Source organism: Quercus lobata, chromosome 3 (assembly GCF_001633185.2).
Source record: "Quercus lobata isolate SW786 chromosome 3, ValleyOak3.0 Primary Assembly, whole genome shotgun sequence".
In the NCBI taxonomy this organism is placed as follows: domain Eukaryota; kingdom Viridiplantae; phylum Streptophyta; class Magnoliopsida; order Fagales; family Fagaceae; genus Quercus; species Quercus lobata.
Genome location: NC_044906.1, coordinates 24,067,017 through 24,081,359, shown reverse-complemented (window position 1 = coordinate 24,081,359; position 14,343 = coordinate 24,067,017). Strand labels below are relative to the sequence as shown.

Sequence of the window (14,343 nt, the reverse complement as noted above, 5' to 3'; positions counted from 1 at the left end):
CAAAAGGACATTAACTTGTACACATCCTTTTTTTTTATTTTTTATGAACACTTGTACACATCCTTATTGCATATCTTTTATATCTTCTATACACATTACTCACTTCACATTTAAAACGTGGATATTGTGTGTGACGTTATATGGACAATGTTTGTACAAGTGTACATATCAACAGATGTGAAAGAATGTCAAAACTCCTCCCAAAAAACCTAAAAATAAATAAAGCTAATGTACATTTGTATTAGGATTTTTTTAGTTTTATTTGTGTATAATTTTTTAAAATTTTATCTTTTTACATGTAATTTTACGAATAGAATTTTTTGCCCCATATTCTATTTTATATTCTAACAATTGGAATATGTCATATATATATATATATATATATATTTGATTTTGTTCCATTTTAACATTTGATTATTTTATAAGGAAAATAAAAAATATGTAACAAGTTATAATTATTAATCTATATATATATATATAAAACTGAAACTTTTGAAGCTCCCACAATTTTCCACGTCAGCACAAAATTTAAATTAAATTAAATTTTCCACCTCATCACTGTTTTCTTTTTTCAATGCAAATTAGACTTCTAGCCAAATAAGGACACCCTCCCACCGCCTCTACTCTCTCCTATTTAAAAATTGATTGCGTAGAAAACCTAAGCCCCAAAAACTTATTTTTGCCGCAACACAATTTTCTCCTTAAAACTTATTTTTCTTCAAGATTTTTTTTGAGGGCGGCTCATGCTTCACAATTCACATATTCCACTTATGTATTGGACTCCTCTCCTTCTTCGGTCAATGCATCAAGGTTAGGGTTATTTGATTTGTTCAATAAAAATTATAGATTTGTTGCTTTTTCTTATAAGTTTGTCAATTGTTGTTTTGTTTATTTAATTGCTAGGCCTGAATCTTTTAATTAAATCTTCAAATTTTTTTAACCTTTTAAAAGTTTTAATATTTTGAATTTTAACATTTAAAAGGTAACTCATATTTCTCTAATATTTCTATGTTGTGTAGACATATTTTTTTTGTTTATTATATTTCTCCATTGTGTAGTCACATAATTTTTGTTTTGTTTTAATAAATTCTTGGCTCAAAATCTTCTAATTGTTTGGTTTACATATGAATTTTTAAGTTCATTTTTTGCAATACATTTAATTGTCTGGCCAATTTCGATAGTAGAAAAGCTATAATCATGGATTCCCTTCTTTCTATTGTATTTCTTTATTGCGTAATTATATATATATATATATATATACATATATTGTTTTATTTCAATACTTTTGAAACTTTGAATCTTCTGATTTTTTTTGGGCCTTTTGGAAGTTTTAACATCATAACTTTTGGGTTTTATTTTTTCTATTATCAGAAATTATCTAGAAGATTTCAATGAATATCCATGGATTATTCTTTTTTAAGGTAACCCATCTTTATCTTATATTTCTATTCCTAACTTTTTTTTCCTATATTTTTTCTTTAATTGTCCGTGTTTATGTATCTTTTGTTTTTCTTATTTTTACTTTCATAGCATATGTACTTGTTGTGTATGTTCTTTGATTCTTTCTTTAATGATTTTTGTGTGAGTATGTGTCATCATATCTGGGTACTTAGGCAAAATCTATAAAGAATAAAGATGCTTCTTTTTTTCTTTTTCTTTTTTTTTGTAATGAATCTTGTGTTTTTCATGACTTTAGTAAGTCATATTCTTAATGATCGAAATGGTTTTGTTTGATGTGGATTTTGTTCATATTGGTTTCAAAGTTTATTTCTTGGCTTATATTATAGATTGTAATATATTTATTCATCAAACTGTTCAGTTGAGTTTGTTTTCGAAATTGTTTTTAGTGTTGGACATTTTCTTGAAGCATGTTGGTATCATATATTAAAATACTGTTAAGTTGATAATAATAATAATAATAATAATAATAATAATAATATAGTTTAATAAATGTCTGAAACGTATAGCTGTTAACAAATGTTTTAACTATATAATTTTATTTTACAAATTCAATTTTGGTGTTGCAGTAAAATAAACAAATATTAAATTATATATTGTACTCAATACATTTTCCGTGCATCGCACGAGTTAGCGACTAGTTAAACATAAAGCGGAACTCAGAATAAAAAAACAATTTTTATTTGTAATTTTACCTGCTTTATGCAAATAAGCTTTAAAAAAAATCCAAATAGAGAGGTAATGTACCCCCCAAAATTGAAACGAAGCAAACTGCAAACCCACACAAATCTCTCTCTCACTCTGAAGTAATTCAAAACCCAAACTATCTCCTCAAGTCACTAAGCCAAGAACCAACTCTGTCTCTCTCTCTCTCTAAAGACTAGTTGAATGTTTCGAGAAACAAACGCAAAGTCTAATGAAACACACCATGATTCCAGCATGTTTCAGCCAACCCAACACAGTCTCAAGCCACAACAACACCTCTAATCATCAATTCCCTCAAAACCTCATAACTTGCATATACCAAACTCATCTCTCCAACTCACCAACATATCTCACACTCACTTGGTCCAAAACCCCCTTCTCTCACTCCCTCACCATTTACGCCACTGACTCTTTCTCCATCACCATCTCTCTCAACCCATCAACTTTCTCATTCTTCAAATCTCGCCCAGGCTCCCAAGTCCATCTACTTAACCCACCACCACTACCAAAGAATCAAGCTTTACTGGGACTTCACTCGGGCTGAGTTCACTCGCAACTCGGCCGAGCCCGACTCAGGATTCTACGTTGCCATCTCTTGCAATACCAAGCTTGAGTTTTTCCTTGGTGATCTTCATGACGAGTTGAATCGGCGATCCGGGTTGGCCATGAATCGCCAGCTCTGTGAGCCAACTCTGTTGTCTAGTCGGGACCACGTGTTTGGGCGCAGGAATTATGTATCCCGGGCTCAGTTCTTGGGAACCAAACATGAGATTGGAAATGAGTGCAGTGGGGGAGTGCTCAAAGTAAAAGTAGATGGTGAAATTAGGCTTGTTGTAAAAAGGTTAGCATGGAAATTTAGAGGGAATGAGAAAATTTACGTGGGTGGCGTTGAAGTGGAATTTTTTTGGGACGTGTTTAATTGGGTCAATAATATTAGTACTAGTAATAGTAATGACAATAATAGTGGTACTAATGGCATTGGGCATGGTGTGTTTGTGTTTCAAGTTGGTGATGGTGGGGTGTGGCCAGAAATGGCAGGTCCAGAGAAGAGATTGATGAGGAAGAGCTTATCGGTTTCATCGAGTTCCGGTTCGACGCCATCGGGGATATGGTTGTCACCGTCACCGTCATGTTCAAGTGTACTGTATGCAATGGGCTGAGGAGAGTAGTGATGGTGGGAGGAGTTCATCATGTTCTTCATTCACTAGGTCATGTGGGAGTAATGGGGGCTTCTCTTTGTTGTTGTATGCTTGGAGGAAGGATTGAATTCTGAAATTTTTTGTTGAAAGTAAAGAGAAAAGTTTGTTTGTGAAATTTTTTTGTAATCAATTGGCTTGTACGTGACAAAGAGAAAAATTTTCAATTTGGAAATCATTCTTTAATAATAGTTTTGCATTACTGTTCTAATTGATTTATTTTTGTTTTGAATTAAACCTTTTTGTGTGATCCTTCATTTGCTCTTTAATCCTAGAGTTGAAGAATTTTCTTTTGGTTTTTGAAGAATATAAAAGAAAGGGGAAATTTACTTAAAAATTGACTTAAATTTTGAATCCAGTTAATTATTTTATTTAATTATTTTATTTTCATTTTCCAAGAACCAAGGGTTGTAGTTTGTTATTTTCAGAAGTGTAAAGAGGCATGTTTTTGATAAATTTTTTGAGAAATGCTAGGGAGTTTAAAGATCTCTAAAAATAGTTGGAGAAGACTGTTATAAGGAATCCAAAAAAGGAGATGGACAATTTCATTCTTTTATTCTTTTTTCCCTCATATATATATATATATATATATGTAATTTGAACCGATCTTTTATTGTTTTGACTTTTGATATGTTGAAACTTGAAATATATAATCAATTTTTTTAGAAGGAAATATATAATTAATCAATTAATCACAAAGAAAAATATTATTTCTTTTTCTCGTGCACTAGGTTTCATAATAATTGTTATGTAAATATTTGATTTTCGAAAAAGTCAAGGACACTCGGTCACAATTCAATTAGTTTCACGTGAACATCTAAGAAGTGATCATCCAATAATTATAAAATATTAGATCAAATTACCCATTTTAAAGATTTTGGAAGGAGTGATAATTGATTCAAAAATTGTTTTTAAACAAGTCATGGTACAATATATGGAGACTCTTTATTTTATAGAGTTTTTAAAGCTAAATATTTTCCAAACAATTCGGTTATGGAAGCAAAAAACCCAAGCTCGGCATCTTATGCTTGGAAGAGCATCATCAAAGGTAGGGAGGTGATAAGGAAGGGGGGCGATGTGGCGAATTGGAGATGGAGAATCTGTCCAGGTGTGGGGGAATAATTGGCTACCAGGAACAAATAAAACCAAAATCTTATCCCCATGTTGGATTGGCGCAGAAAATTCCAAAGTTAGTATGTTTATTAACCAAGAAAATTGTAGGTGGAGGGAGGACTTGCTGGATCACTACTTGTGGCAAGCAATCTGGAAAATGAATGTTCTTGCAAAAGTAAAAAATTTTGTGTGGCGAGCATGTCGAGACTCTCTCCCAACGAAGACAAATCTGGTTAAGCAAAGGGTCGTTGACGACGCTACTTGTGACTGCTGTAAGGTCCAACAGGAGGATGTGGTCCATGCCTTATACTCTTGCCCAAAGCTACTGGATTTATGGAACCAATGCTCACAGTGGAAACCTAGCAGGCTGCAGCAAAGTCTTGAGTTTCTTCGACATCATAAAGTGATAAACAAATTACATTGACTTGTGTAATTTGTTTATCACTTTATTTATGGTGTTTTATGAACAATAAGTGCTAAAGAGGGGACAATAGCCATTATCGTTGTATGTTATATGAAAATGTGTTTATTATTTATGTCTACTGGGCAATGTTGTTTAGATATTTGGTGGTCTGACTAGTCAATCTTGATGTTAATATTAGCTGGCTAGTCAATCTTGATTGTATATGGTCACTTAGGTGTGGTTTAGTAAGTCATGTACATTGCACTTGACAGGGACACATGTCATTTTCATATTGTTGGTTGCATTGCTTTGTTCCTTACTTTGTTATTTTGTCGTCTTTGAATATACTGTCATAATTGCACATCCTTGTTTTGATAGTAAGTTAAGCTTGAAATAATGTTTCAACTTAGAATTTTTCATGTGTTTATAGTTGATTTTTCTGTGTATATGCACTGATTTTTTATTATTTTTCCATGGCAGAATGGACTTGATACTAGGTAGAGAAGTCAAGGAAGCAGATGAAGGAAAGGAAGAACAGGGCCAAGAAGATCCGTGGAGTAAAGAAGGTAAGCTGATTTCTTAAATTTGTTTGGTGCTTTCTTGATGGTAATCCACTTCTTACGTATTTGTTTCTTCCATTTGTGTAGCAGACAAAGTCTTCAGATGCTGCCAAGGCGAAGAAGAAATGAGTTTTTCGTGATTCTTATAGACCTGATTTGCAGCAATGGACTTTATTTAATAGCTCTATTTTCTTGTTAGGTTTTCTCAAAATGAAATCTTTTGTTGTTAGCATCGGTTTTGGTGTTTTCTGATGTTTTGTTATACTATCAGATTTTGAGTATTATGCAGAGGATGATTTTGAAATTTTTGGCAACACATTTCCAGAAATGTTCGATCAATGAGCTGTGAATAAGGCCACTGATAATTAGTTGTAGAATTTAAGGACCATGCGGGGTGGGCTTATAAAATGATGCTTCTGGGTTTTCTTATAAGATTGAAATTGTGTTGTCTACCTGTCTAGTACACAATCTCAACTCAATCTTGGGCTATTATACGTGTTGGGTGGAAGTTCTTTTTCCAGAATACTAAAGTGGGAGAGTTACTAAAGTGTTCGATTGGACAAGCAAAAGGCATTCTTTGAGCATTCACATGGCTTATTTAAAATATAGCATATGAACACAAGAAAAACAGTCAGCATCTAATTATCAATTAATTAGCCAAAATGTCATTTAGTTAACGTGCTAAAAACAATAGAGAATGCTGTAGTTTAGGTCAACGGTTACGTTGATGCGAAAGCTCTCATTTTTTGTGGTTAACTTTTTTTTTTTTTTTTTTTTTTTTTGAGAGAGTTTTAACCTATGGCATCCGCTCCTGATGATAGCTCTTTTTCATCAAACCAAGACACCAATAAGTTTTTGGTGTAGGCGGGGATTGAACCCCAGATCTCTTATACAACCATCAGAGACTTTACCAGTTGAGACTTTACCAGTTTTTGGTTAACTTAATAGCGAGTCCTTGTTCCTTATTGGTTAGAGATTGGTCAGCTTGCCTTGTTACTTTTGAAAAGATGCGGCTAGGTGGTTTGTCTTGTAATGAGATTGTTAAAGTATGCATTTCCATTTTCTTTCTATGATGTTTCTATCATATGTGTATTGTGAGAGTAAAACCCCGGTTTATAATAACCCAAAAAAAACCCGGTCTGTTGCCTCTAATAAAATAGTCACATTTAAATAAAATACTAATAGATTGTGCTTCATTTGAAGGCAATCCAATTATATGTCCCATATGATTAAAAAAAATTCCATATTTTAAAAGTAAAAATGGACACAACGTCCCTAAGTGCAACTTCCCCAAGTTTAATGTACAGTCCTCTCTCTATTCATGAAATTGGAACAAAAATCTAGCAATAATTCATTATTCTTTTACTGATGAGTCAGTAATAATTTTTTCTTTGAAATTCTAATTTCATTTATAATAATAAAAAAATGGATTCCCATTATTATTATAATTTTAAGTTAAGAGATGATTTAAACTCATGACATTCGTTTTATGATAGTTGTTCTTACCATTTGTTAAGTTCTTTATTCGAAAACAAGAGTTTTTAACAAATACAATTAACAAACATGTTTGGAAGAAAATGTTAAATAATCACTCTCTTTCATCCTTATTTAGTATGCAAACCTATCAACCATCACTCTCCCCTCTTCCTTTGTGGTAATAAATAATAATCAATCGATATAGTCTTATAGAAAGTTAAGAATGATCAAAATCTATTTGGTGATTAAGGCATATTATATTGGTTCTTGTTCTTTATCCCAAAATAATAGTTTGGTGTAATGTAACAATTTATTCAAATGTAGAATTAAGGAATTTATTTGTGTTGAGAGGGAGCATATAAAGAAAAGTGTGGTGAGGTGGGATTGAGATGTTGGGGATGGGATATATCATACGTAAGTTAAAGCATATGGAGGTTGCATGAAGAGCGGCTAGAGGAGGTGTATATTTATATATACCTTAAATTTGATTATTATATTGTGATTAGGTTTTTAACATGGTTTTGTTTGTGTATGTTAATATTTAATGATTCTATTTATTTGAGAAAAAAAAAATATGAAAGCAACTTAAAATTGGGAAAGAAATAAGCAAAATAGTTCGGAAAATTGTAGTAATTTTCTTTGAAGTTTTCTGTGATTACACTCACCCACTCTAAATTTTGGAATATGAGTACGACACACACCTCCCTTAAAATGCAAATTATTTACATTGGCCTCCCTTAGATGATCGAAATAAGGCCTTAAAAAAGAAAAAAAAAAAGCTTGAAAGCAAATCTCAAATTTGCCATTTGAGGAGGTATGGATGATAATTTAAGTAGAGGGTAAAATAGGAAATTCATTTTTTTTTAAAGTCTTTTTCAGTCATCCAAAGAAGTTTAGTGTAAATAATTTTTCATTTTAGAAGAGGTACCTGTCTTATTCTAAATTAAAGGAGAGATGAGTGTAAAAATGGAAAATCTTATGAAGTGTGTGTTTGGATTCAACTGAATCCTGTGTCCACGTTTTCCAGTTTTACGTTTTCCCTTTTTTTTTTTTTTTTTTTTTTTTTTTTTTTTTTTTTCGCATTTATTGACTTTGGGAGACAACATTTACTGTTATAAACAGTGTATATACTGTTCATGCACTGTACATACACGGTTCACATATTAAAAAATATTAAAAATGGGTCCCACGGTACTATTTACACATTTAAAAATTATTTTGCTACAGTGTTTTCAGTTTTCAGTTTTCAGTTTCAGTAACAATAAGTTCAATCCAAACGGACCCGAAAAATGATGCTAAGTTATCCTAAAATATTCCTAAGAAAAAAAAGAAAAAGAGAATTCCAAAATTTTTCCAAATCAATTGATTGGGCTATGAGAAACAGCGTGGAAATCATGTCCTATCAATTTCAAATTGTTATTTGTAGCCCCAATTGGGTACCAAATCCCAACCATTTACTTTGTAATCTAAATTTCAGGGTGACAACGGTTTGGACACTCTGAAGTCTGAAACCTTAGTGGGTTCCACTTTAGGATTGGCCAAATCTATTGTTTGGTACATGTGGAAAACAAGAAAAATGGAATCAATTCACTTGGCTTTGAAAGTTTCTCTAAAGATGGATTGGAAAGCAGTACATTACATTCAGTTCAGCTCATTATCATTGTTTGTTTGTTTTTAAGATGAGATATGCATGAAGGGGATCGTTTCTTTTCTTTTCTTTTTAGTCAAATAGCAAAGTATTAAATAATGTCAGAGGAAGATAGGGATGAAAATTCGGTGAAAAAGCAGGGAATCTACTTTGCAAAATCTTTTGTAAGCCTTTACCAACAAGGAATTGCTACATATTTGTAATCTTGCTAAAAAGCTTTAGACCAACACTGGAATTCATTTTTTAGCATCAAAGTTTTTTAATGCCTTGTTCTAACTTATAATAGAAATAATGTTTTGTTCAAAACCCCTTCCCATAGTAATTATGGATTTATCAAGAAAAAAAAGAGAGAAAACAAGTTAATAATAATCATAATCGTTCAAATTTGATGTCTTTATTAAAAATTCTAAGCAATGTCGCTGAGTTACAAAACTCTTGGAAAAAACTTTATATTTTGTTTTTTTGATAAATACAATAAAATTTCAATTTATGGTGTCTGCTCCATGATGATTAATCTTTATTATCAAGTCCAGATACTAATGAATTTTTGATATAGACGGAATTCAAATCCAAGTTCTCTTATTCGATGATACAAGACTTTCCATGGCAAAACTTGCCAAACAGACCATCTAGCTTGATTGCTTGATTGTGTAATTAACCACTACCATTTCCGTGCATTTTGGTGGAAAAGAAGGCTAGTGCTTTGCTCTTACGACAAGAAAATTAGGCTGAAATATTCCCTTATCAATCTTACAATAATGTCACAGTCCAATGCTATTGCTTGTGGGGCTTGTAGTCCTCTTAGTTGGCATTGCTTGTGGGGCTAATGGTTCTAACTGAGGTCGGTTTGACGAGTTTTCAGCTTTGGACTCTGGATATATATATATATATATATATATATATGCGCATAAAAATTGGTCGGTAGTCTCGGTACCATTGGTATTTCACTTTTTGCTCCGTATCACTAGAAACCTCTATTTTTGGTTATGAAGCGGATCATTTCGTCAAAGAAATAATGCAAGACTGCATATTTTATCAACTGCATCTTAATACCAAACTTCTCAAGTGGTATTTCGTTTTTAAATTTGTTATTTTATTTTATTTTATTTTATTATGTAATGAAATTTTAAGTAATGTTACACTACACAATAACTTAATATAGAGTTCATATTTTAAAAATCTCACTGTTGTTATCTCTAAATTTGTCCCAAAAAAAAAATTTTTTTTTTTTCTAACCCTATGAAATCCAAATCCACTATAGCTTGCAGTCAAAATTTATTAGACACTTGACAGGTTTGTTTTTTTCCCTGGATTTGACCGGGTCATATATTAAACAGAGTTTGAAGTGGTGGTGTTTTCTGGGTTTAATGTAAACCATTCCCTAAGGCACTAGGAAAGAGCCTAAACTGGACCTTAAATCTTAAAACATATTTTTCTATCTCTATATTCAAATGCTGGACCTTAGTGTTGCTTGAACGATAATTCTAGTGACATTGACCTTTTAACAATTTTTTCTTTGTTTAAATTCACAATTGCTGGGTAAGTATGTTGCATAAATTTATTACCATAATTGTGAGAAAATTAGGAAAAATTTTTTATATCCTTAGCATTATTCCTTCCTTTTTCCCTAATGTGAAGCAATGAAAGTATTGCTTTCCTTTTCTTTTTTTGTTTTTTCGGAAGATTACTTTTCTTGTTGATAAATTCATGGCTAAATTGTGTTTGTTTGTTGCGGTAGCATAGCTCTCTTTCAATCCTTTGAAAACTATGCCAATATTATTCCACGTGAATTGAATGAAACATTTTGACTCTCACCAAACAGGAGGTCAAGATTCCAAGTCTTGATAAAGACACTGAATGGGGATTAACTCTAGGCCTAGGAGTAGGGACCCCAACCTGCAGGGTGGATTGGAAGACAAAATCATTTGAGATTTACATGTATGATGTATGATCTTTTTAGGTGTGAAAGTGTAACTTTAAGATAGTTCATCTTCATCATCTATTCACATTTTGGTTCTGCCTCCTCCTATAAAGATCATATACAATTCATAGTGTTCAGCCAAAAAAAAAACAAAAATTAATCATGTTGAGCCGCCCATACACACCATAGGACATACATATATAATAAAGGAAAGGTGCTAATTGTGTTTCACACAACAAAATAAAAAAGTCCCATACATTACGAAAGCTGATTATATTGGTTGATCATAAGTCATTACAAAAAATAAAGTAGAATAAGTTGTCCTCTCGCCAAGAGAAGAAGAAAAGGAATAGGTGGTACACGGCATATTATCTTAATTTTTTATGGATAAATCGTTTGCATAATTGGAAAAACATATCCAGTAATGATAGTAACATTCTGTTTGGCTATGTGGAATCTAGTGTATGTTTAATCCGAATTATGATCTAACATAAAAGTGTTATGGTTTTTAATGAAAGATTTTTTGAGGCTTAGTTTATAGAGCGGAGGCTTGGGCCGAGCTTGAAGAAATTTTTTTGGCTTGCGTCTTAGTCCATTGTGAATCCTTTGCGTGAGATATAAATATTGTTGTTTCATATTAAAATTTTGGTGTGTTGTTTTGAGAAAGAAAAACTATATTGCCGCATCTTGTATTTTTTCTTGAAAATAGTAAAATTATTGTAATTCTGTGGATGTAGTCAAATTACCGAACCATGGAAATATTTTCTTATATGATTTTTTTTTTTTTTGTGCACATATTTTCTTTTTTTTTGCCTTTCATGAGTCTGTGAAATCTTGTAAATTCCTTACACATTCCTATCACACCTATCACATGAGAGGTGCCTTACATATTCCTATTACACCATATAGGCATATATCCTTTTATATAGGTTTTTTTTTTTTTTTTTTTTTTTTTTCATTTTTTTTATAATTCATTGCTTGAGGATAAAATAATTTTAATCTTAGATATTTTTGTTGAAAATACGAGGAAATGACAGCCACTTAAACTACTACCCTCTTGTATAATTGGTTTTGGCTTATAAGAAATAAATAAATAAAATTAAAACGAAATGTAATATTAAATATTAGGGTAAAATGCAAAATTGATTTTCTAAGTTTCTTTATATTTCATTTCAGACCTCTAACTTTGCTTTTGTTCATTTTAGTCCTTTAACTTTCAAGTTTATTCAATTAAGGCTTTTTTTATCAATTTTTGTTATATGTTGTGTTTAATTTTTTAATTTTATAAATTTTTCTTCAAATTTTTTAAATTAAAAAAATTTAATTAATGATTGAAAAATATTTTTCAAATTTTTTTTTTAAAAATTTTAATAAAAATTAACAAAAAAACCTTAATTAAATAAATTTAAAACTTAGAATACTGAAAAAAAAAATCTAAAAAAAGGTTAGAAGATTACTTTTGCATTTTAGTCATATATTAGTACTCAGTGGTCAAAATAGTAGATAACCTAACTCACAAGTTACAAAAGCACCGACATCTCTCTCTCTCTCTCTCTCCCTATTCTTGTCCTGACTTGTGCAAATCCAAGTCTTTTTTTTTTTTTGACAGCTGTGCAAATCCAAGTCATCATGTTAGCTAGCGGGTCATTCATAACTTCATGCACTGATGACTGATCTCTCTCTCTCTCTCTCTCTACCACTTGCTCATGTAAGGATTAGGTATAGAACTATAGAAGTATTTCCTCTATAGTGGAGGGCTTAGTACTAGTGGGAAAAGAATATTAATTAGTTGCATAGGTATTTCAAGATAAGCATAATAATATATTAAACTAAATACGAGGATTGGAGGGTTTTTCCAACTTTTTTGTGGATTGTACGTGCATATTCTATGCTTTGTAAGAAAGTGGGTTTTTATCGATTATTTTAATAAATTATTATCATTCATATAATATACTTAAATTATATTCTAAAATTTCAAATTGATCAAAGCTAATTCTCCATATACCAAAATCATTCAAACTAAAAATATAAAATAAGAGTAATAAAATAAACTTATATACTTGGTGGGTTGGGTTAGGTCAAATTTGTCAACTCCTTATTCCAACTCAACCCATTTTAATGAAAACCAACCCAAGGTATCAAATTAATTTAGGTCAAGTCAATTTTATCGAGGTGGTGGGAACTACAAAATACTCAAAATGTAATTCCCCTTAGAGCCTTTTTATTCTTCTTGTTTTTTTATTAGTCAAAAGCTTCTTATTCCCTTTTTAATTATGAATTATCAAAATTCAAAAAGCATCTTGTTCATTATAAAGGAAAATCCCCAAAGGTGTTGAAAATAAATTTATATAAATAAAGTAAAGAATAGGCTATTAAGTGCATTTACTAACCTACTAAATATCCTGGTCCTGGACACATCTTGCGTCTAGCCTCACCCAAAATTGGACATGTGAAATGTTCCACATGCTTGATCAAGTGGCAATCACCAAAAAAAAAAGGCAATCACAATGCTATGGCTACTGGCTAGAAGCATGCCTTTATTTGTTTCAAAGAGCAATTAATTAAAAAAAAAAAGAAAAAAGAAAAAAAAGAAAGAAGGCATGTTTCATCTTCATCCTTTTTCTACCTATCAATGATAAGCAAAGTTTTGAATTTCATTTCAAACGTTGTTCTGAAATGTTTACTTGAAACAGAATATTTCGATATCAGTATAACGGTGTATCATTTTAAGACTATTATTATTTAAAAAGGTTTATAAAATCTCATACATAATTAAACAAATCAAATGGTCATAAAAATCTCTACATAATTTAACAAACTAAAAATTCATAAAATCTCTTTTTTTTTTTTTGTATAAAAAATATTTTATACTAAACAAACCAAAAAGATTCCTAAAATCTTATAAAATATATTTTTTTTCATTAAAAAAATTATAAGAAAGAAAGAAAAAAAAATTTTGGTCTTGAATGCATATTCCACCTAAAGGTCGAAATTGTGTCTGAATGGCCGGTACAAGCCAAAATTTTGACCTAGACATAATGAGGGGTTTAATATACCGGTTTACGTATCAGAATTGATTTATTTTATTTTTATTTTTTATTGGAACCAAATTTAAAACATTAGTGACAAATCCATTGTAAAAGTTTGCAACTTTCTGACCCAAATTCAAAGTAAATTTATTTTATTTTTATGATTGCAGTTTCAAATTCCCTAACTAGTAACTACACTAGTTTAAGAATACATCAAACAAGATCACTCTTTAATTACCACCACACATCTTTGGTGCGATAGTCACTCTATAAGTATAAGTGTTTGTGGGGTATGGGGGGTAAGAGTCTGGGTTCAAGTTTTCAGGAGGGAGTATATACTTAGATTAGACTAGAGTAGAATTCTATCATGTAAAAAAAAAAAAAAAAGGACCACTCTTTAATTTAGTAACGTGTTGCCTAGAGTTTTGTGGTTTTAATGATATTGTTTTGTATTTCTATTGAAAATAATGTGGATGCAAATCCCCCATTCTTTATAAGGAAAAGAAAAATTGCCATGTAAATGATTGTAGTTATTTGGATCTAAGTATATTTTGGATTACCTTACTGATCAATGAGGTTATAATTTAAAAAAAAAAAAAATGAAAAAGAAGAAGAAGAAGAAGAAGAAGAAGAAGAAGAAGAGGAAGAAGACAAAACATAAAACACCTAACAAATTTTCTAATAGGCTTTACCACACATTGATTAGGCTGCAAATCAAGTTTGCATTCATTTCCCTTAGACCCCTTATCCTTGATACGGGTGAAATGCAATCTCACACACTAAAAATTAAAAATTTTTACCAATTGCAGGAGGTAAAAAGTAAAATACTTTGGA

The 14,343-nt window shown here is 30.9% G+C and overlaps 1 protein-coding gene and 1 long non-coding RNA gene across 2 annotated transcripts; both read left to right on the top strand.

Moving 5' to 3' along the window:
* Nucleotides 1-140: 140 nt before the first annotated feature.
* On the top strand, nucleotides 141-3,323 carry LOC115980609. Its single transcript, XM_031102840.1, has 2 exons — nucleotides 141-149; nucleotides 2,634-3,323. The coding sequence occupies exons 1-2, from the start codon at nucleotides 141-143 to the stop codon at nucleotides 3,321-3,323; spliced, it is 699 nt and encodes a 232-aa protein (XP_030958700.1).
* A 1,283-nt stretch (nucleotides 3,324-4,606) lies between these two features.
* Nucleotides 4,607-5,751, top strand: LOC115980011. Its single transcript, XR_004089270.1, has 3 exons — nucleotides 4,607-4,977; nucleotides 5,356-5,441; nucleotides 5,526-5,751. It is a non-coding gene; the product is annotated as an uncharacterized LOC115980011 (long non-coding RNA).
* Nucleotides 5,752-14,343: the final 8,592 nt, after the last annotated feature.